Genomic DNA, 10,555 nt, shown 5'->3' with positions numbered 1-10,555 from the left:
CACCACAGTTCAAGAAGGATACTGACAAGCTGGAACGTGTCCAGAAGAGGGCAACCAAAATGGTCAAAGGCCTGGAAACAATGCCTTATGAGGAACGGCTTAGGGAGCTGGGTATGTTTAGCCTGGAGAAGAAAAGGTTAAGAGGTGATATGATAGCCATGTTCAAATATATAAAAGGATGTCATATAGAGGAGGGTGAAAGGTTGTTTTCTGCTGCGCCAGAGAAGCGGACATGGGGCAATGGATTCAAACTACAAGAAAGAAGATTCCACCTAAACATTAGGAAGAACTTCCTGACAGTGAGAGCTGTTCGGCAGTGGAATTTGCTACCAAGGAGTGTGGTGGAGTCTCCTTCTTTGGAAGTCTTTAAGCAGAGGCTTGACAGCCATCTGTCAGGAATGCTTTGATGGTGTTTCCTGCTTGGCAGGGGGTTGGACTGGATGGCCCTTATGGTCTCTTCTAACTCTATGATTCTATGAAACAGTACCTCGGGTTAAGAACTTTGCTTCAGGATGAGAACAGAAATTGTGGTGCAGCGCGGCAGCAGCGGGAGGCCCCATTAGCTAAAGTGGTACCTCTGGTTAAGAACAGTTTCAGGTTAAGAATGGACCTCTGGAACGAATTAAGTTCTTAACCAGAGGTACCACTGTACCTATTTGCTCAGGTGAGCCTAGTTTTATCCTAAATATTTTATACATGGTACAGGGATGAACCAGGCTGTAGTTTGATTCTGAGAACCCACCACATGTGGAATGATCCAATGCGGGGCCATGAGCGAATAGAAATGGACATGAATTTCATGCCAAGTTCTGAATTTATGGGCTCCGTAAAAATACTTTAAAGCAATTGGATCAATTAAGAGCCTTTTCCAGCTATTTTACAAGCCCATTTAGTTAACACGAATGCTCTTATTCCCTGTGTTTCAGCATGAAGTAACTAAAATGCGAAGTGCAATTGATAATTGTTGCAACCTATCAAACAATCATATTGATTGGAAATCCAAAAAGGGGGCTGTAAAACACACAGAGAAGGTTCATAACCTCCCCAAAGCTTAAACCAATAAGAAACGAATCGGTATTCCCGGATTTCGTTTTTGATTTTACTATTGATTTTGCTATTTAACAGATCGGTCGGACAGAAGAATGGGTGAGGAGCCAAATTGTTATTCAATCAAATGTTTAATCGGTTTGCCATTGTTGTTAAATGTCAATTAGGTGTTGGCACTTATTCCTTTAGAACATGCAGGTGAAAGCTGAGGTAGAGGAAGGACTCGCATTGGTGTTGATGACATGAATGCTACCAGCTTAGTTCATCTGGCCAAAGTCCAAAGCAGACACAGCCTGAGTCTGTGACCAGACCTTCACTGTGGAGAGGAAAGCACTCTACTCAGTCTTTAGTACACCTGTGGCCCCGATTCTCACTTTCATTGATAGATTGATCAATTAACTGGAATCAGCGGTTGCCCCATAGTCCTTAACACACGAAAGAGCAAATGCTCCGGTCATCCAGTTATGCTAAGAGAGAGTTGTCAAGCTTTTAACTCAAGCCTTGGCTTAGCACCTCCATCCGTTTGTTAATGCACACACAGATTGTAAGTTAGGAACAGAGCTTCATGAGAAGGAAACCAACAACGGTGGAAAGCAGGAATCCAGTTGGTCCAAGAGGCATATTGGCCGTGCTGCTGGAGGCTGCTCTGCATTCAAGGTTCATGATGGCCGAACTGACCCCCATAAATGTTGCTGCCCCTCTCAAAATAGGAGCGCAGACGGCAGGTGTAGCGCAACCCTTCATAGCAACTTTCCCGGTAGCTTCACCTGGTATTGGAAAGAGGGAATATAATAAGGTGGTTGTCGGCCACAAGAGGGCAGCAGTTAATCATCTAAAGATCCACCCCCCCCCCCTCACTCTTACACTTTCAAGAACAGAGGGCAGATTTTCTGGGAATTTTTATTTTGTTTGGATAGACTGATATCCTGCCCCTTTTCTAAAAGTTGCAAGGCAGCTCACAATCAAATGCAATACTACAACAACGTAGAATAGAGTAATATTTTTAATGTTGCTTTATACGCAGGCGTTGCTGTGGTGTAAACCACTGAGCCTTGGGTTTGCCGGTTGGAAGATCGGTGGTTCGAATCCCCGCGACAGGGTGAGCTCCCGTTGCTCGGTCGCAGCTCCTGCCAACCTAGCAGATCGAAAGCACGTCAAAAGTGCAACTAGATAAATAGGTACTGCTCCGGCGGGAAGGTAAACGGCGTTTCCGTACGCTGCTCTGGTTTCACCAGAAGCGGCTTAGTCATGCTGGCCACGTGACCCGGAGAAATGGTCTGCAGCCTGTAAAGCGAGATGAGCGCCGCAACCCCAGAGTCGTTTGTGACTGGACTTAACTGTCAGGGGTCGTTTAGCTTTACCTTTTTTATAGTAGGGTTGCCATATTTGAAGAAGTAAAAATACGGACTCTAGGTTTTTTTTTTAAAAAAAACAGTAAACAAAAACAACAACGCAGTAGACATCAAAATCAACAGAACAGAACAGCCCATAATCAAGGAACAACCTTGGTGCCTTGGCTAATTCAGCTGATATCTCATGCTTAGTTGGAAGTTGATAAATTCAGTCCATTTCCCAGGGCTAAGAAAATGAGTCTGGGTAGAGCTTACATGTTTTGGAAGGAAGGTGGGATATAAATGTAATAATTTTTTTTAAAAAATTAAATTAAATTAAAACTTCGTTCGCAGGAAAACCAAGAGAATTTATTCCCGTGGGCATAAATTGACATGGGAAGCTGAGAGCCATCTGTTGCATTCAGCCGCACAGTAAAGAGAATTTACCACTCTTTTGCTCCTCCAGAACTTCTTGAAATTCCTGCCAGATATATTTTTTTTTAAGGCGGGGGGATAGGCATCTGAACTGTGTTTATGATATGAAGATAATGACTGAAGTCTGAAAGAACCCAAACCAAATGCACCCATGCACGGGTATGAATAAATTACCTGTATGTATGAATCCAGCTAAGTCAATGCAGTGAGATTCAGATCCAACACAATCCACTGTTTCATCACTGCATGAATCAGAAAAGGAAGCATAGCAGGCTGGGCACCGCAAGCCGTTGAGTTTGGTCTCCACATGCTTCACTGAACCAACAGAGAAAAAGTCAACTTCCTGAGAACATTACTGGGTGCTGCGAATATAACTGTGCTGCATAGTGGCATGAGAAAAAGAGCCGTAAAGTATGAAAAAGGCTTGCATTAAGCTAGAAATTCCGAAGAGGGGGAAACTTGCCAAGGGGACCCCATTTTCTGCCACTTCCCCATAGTTGTAAGAAAAAAACAGCTCCTTTTCCCTTATGAGGTACCCAAGAGCCGGTAAAGAGCCCATGTGTAGGTTCTCTATCAGTTGGAGAAAATAACAGAGGCCAACCAGAGAATATCGAGAAGCAAGGCAGCTAGTAAGCCTGATCTTTATTAAACTGTTGCAACGGGGTGCTCACCCCCCCCCCCACGCAGGAGGGAGGAGGAACCCAGTGCATTGGTGTGCAAGCTCTTATATAGACTTTTGAAATTGCCACCCTGTACCTCAAGACCACCCCCAAAAACATCATACATACATCACTGAAGGGGTGGCCTTCAGCAAAAAACCTGTCTGCCAGGATACCTGATAATGGTCACTGATTGCTTTTACCTCGGCATCCTGGCCATTCTTTTGTGATGGTAATACCCAGTTCCTGAATCCAGGTCACAGGCTCACCCTATTCATAGAAACGCCCTTAAGACAGGATTTGTGAGCAAAGAGACAATGGGGAGGTTTTCCCATTTCCTTCCTCCTTGCAGAGAAATAGTTGAGGTCAATTTGGGAGAGTCAAAATGGCTTCAGGATTGTTCTCCTGTACTATTTCAGACATGTGGTTTATGTACAGTCATACCTCATGTTATGTTTGCTTCGTGCTACGTTTTTTCGGGTTGCGTCCCGCGGCGACCCAGAAGTACCGGAAAGGGTTACTTCTGGGTTTCGCCACTCGCGCATGCGCAGCAGCACTAAATTGCGCTTTGCGCACAAGCACCAAATCGTGCTGCACACCTGTGCAGATACGGCGCTTCAGGTTGCAGGCTTTTCACATTGTGAACGGGCCTCCGGAACGCATCCTGTTCGCAACCAGAGGTACCACTGTACTTACGTATGTGTTTGCCTTGTACAGTCGTACCTCGTGTTGCGTTCGCTGCGGGTTACGAATGGCGCGGGTTATGAACATGGCAAACCTGGAAGTGTTTACTTCTGGGTTTCGCCGCGCACGCACGCAGAAGCGCTCTGTGCGGTCTGCACATGCGCAGAAGCATTCTGCACAGGTCACGCATGCGCAGAAGTGCGATATCGTGCTTCCGCACATGTGCGATATCGCCGCTCGGGTTGCGGACTTTTCGGGGTGTGAACGGCACCCCGGAACGGATTGTGTCCGCAACCCGAGGTACCACTGTACATTTATGAACATTTACTTTCTATATATAAGACCTCAGAATTCGAAGATTTTGAAGTCGAAGATGGACATTATTTAACAATTTAGTCATACCGTGGTAAGCGGAAGGCTAGAAAGAACAAGTTTATATTTTCAAAAATAACCTATGTAATAAAAATATAATTGGTCTAAAATGAGTTTGGAAGATATAAAAGTATTTAGATATATGTATATGTATTGGTATAAGGTATTGTAACTGTATTATAATTGTATTGTTGTAATTGTAATTGTATGAATGTAATTGGATGTGTGTTATATGTGTATGTGTGAGTTATGTGTAAATGGAATTGTAAAATGTATCACAATAATAAATAAATAAATATTTTTTTTAAAAAAAGACCTCAGAATTCCTATAACACCATGTTGGGTGTAAAATGCAACCTGGATGCCGCATGCAGTACAAAGTAATCTCTTGGGATAGCAATATTATTGCATAGCCAATGGAGCAGTGAGTGAACAAAGAACCCCAAAAAGCCCTTGAGGTGTTGTCTGGGTACCTGAGGGCCATATATCCGCTAAATACTGATAAAGTGAGAGGGGAAATGCCTTAGGCCAGCCTGTCCTGGCAACCTGTCTTTCAACAAAAGCTCCAAGGCATGTATGTACAGCTGGGTGTGCAAAAGGGACCAGAAAAGGAAAACACAAACTGATACCTACATTTGGCAGAAAAGGCTGTATTGCAAGCATCCGTCTCACAGCAGGAAATACTGGTCCTCGATCTTCTCTTTTTACCCAAGTTAATATCAGCGGAACCGGCTTCGCAGTAATTGGATGAAACACAGTTCTTAATAATGCCATTAACCTTTACATCTTCTGCAAGAGGGCATGGGGGGGGGGAGATGTGAGACTTCCTGTCAGATGATGCACACGGCACAGAGGCTCAAAAGCGAATCATTTCTATAAAATCATATATTACTGAGAACTGGGAAAACTAGAGGCCCCTGCTGTCAGGCCCCCCGCACAATATGTTTTTTACATTTCTTAAAAAATAATTTTGTTCTTATGTGTTTATTTACCGCAATTGTCTCCCAGCTTTTAAAAAAGGAGTTTGAAGCAGCACACAAAATTAATCCCCATTCTATTTCAACTTCACAACAACCCTGTGAGGTAGATTAAGCTGAGAGTTAGCCCAACTCTCTAACCTCTGCATCACACCGACTCCACCATCCCCTTCCCTGCCGATATTGCACTCTGAAACACTTAACAAAATTAACTGTGGTGCAATAAAATAGAATGCAGCACAACAAAATACAGAAGTCTACCACCACAGTCATTCTGCTGCTGTACCAAGCTGAGCTGAGCATGCCTTGGTTTAGTGTGTCGCCAGAGCCTGGACTCATGGTTTAGTTGTCTCCAGGCTAACCATGGTTTATTGTAACCATGGTTTTTGTAAAAAGTCCATGAGCTGATGGTCACCTAACAGTTCACTCCTCTTCCCCAGTTACACCAGTTGGAGGGGTTAGGGTGGGATCTATTCCCTTGCCCCGGTGTAAATGGCTTACACTGGCGCAAACCTGGTGAATATTTTCCAGCCATATTTTCCTAGTTAGTATTGCTCGACCCAGTATGAGTGCTTTTAAAAAGGAATGTATTACACCCCTAGTTGACTGGTTCTCCTAAGGTAGAGAATTACTATGGAGAAAGGGGGCCACCACAGATGAGGCCCTTAATAAGACAGTCATCCGCAGGCCTTCCAATGACAGAGGCACCAATAGTAAACCCTCAGCAATACGCAACAACAAATCATGAACGCATCCTGCCGCTGCCACCCCCCAAAAATAAAATAAATAAAATCATGAATACCTTCAAATAGTTCACTTTCAAACAAAGTGATGCCACATAAATTGTGGTCTTGGGGGCAAGTCACCACTTCACCAGTGCAGTTTTGGCCTAGACCTGTGCAATATTCACATTGTAAAGCAGTCCCTGGAAAAGGAAAAAGAAAGGCAATATATTATGTCAGTTGGTTTTACTAGTTTCCTATGAGTTCTCTGTACCTCTCTCTGTTTTTCCAGGGAAGGAAATGTCCGGACCTAAATAGCTTTAAAGGATGAAGTTTCCTCTCAGACCAGATGCACTTGTCTGACAGGATCAAAACCAGTCCCCATACTTAAATTATGGGTGTGTGTATACAGTTGCACATGTTTTTAAGAATGGGGGGGGGATGTAGACTGGGTATAATTAATTCCTAGCATTTGCATAAACTTAAAGCTAAACAAGTCATGATGCAGAGGCTGTCTTCTTACCTCACATATATTAGGAAAACACATTGAGGTGCTTCTTTCTATTTTCATCAGTTTCAGAGACAGGGGATGGGCTCCACCACCATCCGTCTCTTAAGTTGGCTTGATGACATCGCCACTAGCCATAACTTGCTCACCTGGTTCACATACCTGTTCAGCATCAGCTAAGAAACAATTTTGCTGTCTTTGGGTGAGTCATTGTTTCTAAATTTAGGCTAACTCGCTGGATTGCCGACAGAGCTGTGTATAACTCCTAAAGCTTCAAAACAAAGCAAACTACCTCAAGTCCTGCAGGGGGAAAGTAGCATCCTGAGACCAGTGATGCTTTGTAAATAAGGTACGTTTGCACGAATTTGCATAATTTATTCTGCACAGGGCCAGCCCAGAACATGTTTGTGGCCTGAGGCAATGGTGCCATCACCGTTCGGAATGGTAGTTAATTCAATGCTAACCATGGGTCATTGTTTCCTAATGTGCCTGAAGGCAAAAGGTTTTTCCTAGGGGGTGAAGGCCAGGCTGCATGGCATACACAGCTATGCAAAGCAGTTTAAAAAGCAGCAACAACAGTAATATATATATATATATATATATATATATATATATATTGTAGAGGTTTGGAGCTTTCATGGTTAACATGCTCAACCAGGTCGTCCCACCCACAAGAGGAAAAGCGTCGCCGGAAGACTCTGTGTAATGTGATACTTGTTGTTTCTGTATCTTTTTCTTTCGTTTTTGGCCGGAGAAGGAGAAGGCAAAATGTCTTGTGTCTCTCCTGGAATGTAATTTATGCCTTGTAAATAAAGCTTCTAGATTAGCAAAAGAAGCTGGACTTTGTTGTTTATAATTGCTGGCATGCACACACACCATTGCGCGAGAAAATACTCTGCGGATGGCACAGGAGAAGCAAGTGAGAATGTACAGCAGGAGAACGCAGAAGGAAGCTTGCTGGACTCCATTTGTGTGCGAAGTTGGTTTTGAGGCTTTTCCAACAATCCAAAAAGCCTAGATATATATGTATGTGTGTGTGTGTGTGTGTGTGTGATAAACCATTGACTTCAAAACAGATGCAGAGATAACCATGTGGCTGTTCACTCCTTGTTTCTTGCTGAAACACACACCATGATGCAATACATAATAACTGGAATGTATTGTCTTCTAGAAAATTAGGAACATAACAACATATGAAGACTGGATTGCACCAAAAGTCTACCTAGCCCCATATCCTGCTTCCCACAGTGTCTGACCAGCACCCTGGCTAACTCCGCAAACAGAGCATGAAGGCTATAACCGCCCTCCATAGAATTCAGCGGCATCCTATCGCAGAATCTGGAAGTTACATTTAGCCAGTAAAATAATAGCACAATCCTAAGGTGGCAGCAGCGGCAGGGTGAGAACAGGGCTGGATTTAGGTTTGATGAGGCCCTAAGCTACTGAAGCTAATGGGGCCCTTTATATGTCCAGCTGTCCTTTGTCAACAACAAATTGTTGTTGTTTTTTTATGTTGAATATATGCTATATGGTAATTTATGGACCTAATAGGTATCTAAACCCATTTGCACAAAACAAAATGTTTTTTATCTCATATTTTGGAAATGTACATCCAGTGTTTTTTTTCCCTTTAATTTTTTGGGGGGCCCCCAAGAGAGTGGGGCCCTAAGCTATAGCTTGTTTACCTTGTACGTAAATCTGGCACTGGGTGAGAATCTGTGGCAGAGGAACTGCATCAGCTAGGGCAGAAGGTAGAGGGGTGAATTTTCCATTCCCCCTACCATTTAAACCAACGAGAGGCAAAAGATACCGGTTCCAAAAGCTCAGATTCTTTTTCAGCATTTCCAAGGGCATATCAGGGAATTGAGATGTCTTTCCTGACTGACCCCCCCCCCCCACAGCTCATTTTCAGGGCCACCACCACCAGTAACGACCCCCCATTCTCTGCTGCTAAACTGGCGAGGTCTCCCTCTCTGCCCATTTGACCCCCACCCCTCGGCCACGCGCCAGCGGAGAGGCTGGTGCCCAACATCCAATAGCTCATTGGTTGCTCTGTTTGGAAGCTTAGAATTATGGCACTTTCTAACTGAGTTGGTATACTTTAGGTAAAAATAAGGTACAGTGGTACCTCGGGTTACGGATGTTTCGGGTTACAGACGCTTCAGGTTATAAACTCCTCTAACCAGGAAGTGGTTGCTCCAGGTTAAGAACTTTGCCCCAGGATAAGAACGGAAATCGCACACCAGCGGCAGCAAGAGGCCCCATTAGCGAAAGCACACCTAAGGTTAAGAACTGTTTCAGGTTAAGAACGGACCTCCAGAACGAATTAAGTTCTTAACCCGAGGTGCCACTGTATAGAAAAGCTCACAGCATGGTGAGTTGCACTGGGTATTATTGGGGGAAGGAATGGACAGAAGGAAGAAATGGGTCCACTTTCCTTCTATTCACCATTTTTTAAATAAAACATGGTTGGCCCATGAGTGATCTTGTCCTGGGGCTGTTCATAATTTCCAGAGTTGTTTTTTTTTTTTTTAAAAAAAAAACCATTAATGAAATAAATCTCAGTGGAAGCTGGGGCATAAAATCTTCAAGACATTCAGGGGGGAGGGGAATGTTCTTTGCGACACAATATGTTTCCAATAGGTAGAAATTACACTCGCACAAGTATATTAGATTATATTAGCATTAAATTAGCAGGGGAGGCAGTCAGGTTATCATATCTTCCCAGCTACGATGTTTATGTTGGAAAGCCCTCAAAATAAGTTCAATTCTCGGAAAACATTGTGGCAGGGATTTAGGGAGAACATTTGATTTAGTTCAGCAGTGAAACTGCTGCTGCCTAAATCTCGCGTGAATCTCTGTGAATGGCTGCACAGTTGGCATAAAAGTCATACAGGACTCGGGAGCCACATTCCAGAAAAGAGATACATCCAGATTCAGAAATGAGAAACATACAATTATCTCCTGTAGAGCTATAATATTCTAAAGCAAACAGCATTAAGTACATACTGGAGATATTTAAGGAAAAGGGTGTCAGAGAATCCTTGATCCTTGCTTCTTAAGCACACACATGCAAGCACACATACATATACACACACACAAGCCATCGGAGAAAGCGTGTGTTAGCCGTACATTATATACCAGAGGAGGAATGACTGCTAGGAGAAGTGTAGAAAGAAGAAATGCCATGGTACGCCAGCATCAGCACAATCGGACATCTTCGTCTGCCCCAGCTGCAACAAAACATGTCTATCCCATATTGCGATACAGCCACAGCGAGCGCTGTAACTCTCAAATGGTTTGACTTTACCACGAAAGGTGCACGATTCCATTGTCTTCCAGACACACGGATGCCGACAATAATATTACACCCAAACCCAGATATAGACATAGATGCTCTAGAGATGTAACTCTACCTCCATAGGATGGGATACTCACCTGTGGCTATGAGTGCTGAGAGGAAGAAAATGCCAAGGAAGATCTGCATTGCTGCTGGGTGAGAAGTGGGTTGAGTCTCTGATGAGGCCAGCTCTTCAGCTGGGAGTTATAGTCATGTCAACAATTACTGCCTAGGAGGGAGGAGCATTTAAAAGCATCTTTCCTCCTCAAGGCCACATTGGAGAGGAAGTTGAGCAAGGAAGGTCCATCTGTTACATTTTTTCCCTCTCTCTCTCTCTCTCTCTCTCTCTCCCCCTCATCCTTCCTCCACAGAGCCCGAGTGGGGTGTGCATTTGTGCTATGGTACCCTGACACGGGTGGCGCTGTGGTCTAAACCACAGAGCCTAGGGCAGGGGTCTGCAACCTTTAAGACACAAAGAGC

The 10,555-nt window shown here is 43.9% G+C and overlaps 1 protein-coding gene across 1 annotated transcript; it reads right to left on the bottom strand.

Annotated features, from left to right (window-relative positions):
• Positions 1–1,281: 1,281 nt before the first annotated feature.
• On the bottom strand, positions 1,282–10,239 carry LOC117054195 (phospholipase A2 inhibitor and Ly6/PLAUR domain-containing protein-like). Its single transcript, XM_033162751.1, has 5 exons — positions 10,174–10,239; positions 6,308–6,430; positions 5,162–5,317; positions 2,988–3,128; positions 1,282–1,814 (listed from the first exon to the last, which is right to left on the bottom strand). Exons 1-5 carry the CDS (start codon positions 10,220–10,222, stop codon positions 1,597–1,599), a joined length of 687 nt encoding a protein of 228 aa, XP_033018642.1. The 5' UTR covers positions 10,223–10,239; the 3' UTR covers positions 1,282–1,596.
• Positions 10,240–10,555: the final 316 nt, after the last annotated feature.

This window comes from Lacerta agilis, chromosome 10, assembly GCF_009819535.1.
Source record: "Lacerta agilis isolate rLacAgi1 chromosome 10, rLacAgi1.pri, whole genome shotgun sequence".
NCBI classification, from domain to species: domain Eukaryota; kingdom Metazoa; phylum Chordata; class Lepidosauria; order Squamata; family Lacertidae; genus Lacerta; species Lacerta agilis.
Note: the sequence above shows the minus strand (reverse complement) of the source record. Positions and strands in the feature narration are given on the sequence as shown.

Coding starts and splice junctions, on each gene's coding strand:
- LOC117054195 (XM_033162751.1), bottom strand. CDS start 10,222: ATGCAGATCTTCCTTGGCATTTTCTTCCTCTCAGCACTCATAGCCACA. Junction 3,129..5,161: donor TACAGCCTTTTCTGCCAAAT/GTAGGTATCAGT, acceptor CTGTTGGTTCAG/TGAAGCATGTGGAGACCAAA. Junction 1,815..2,987: donor AGCTGGATTCATACATACAG/GTAATTTATTCA, acceptor TTCCAATACCAG/GTGAAGCTACCGGGAAAGTT.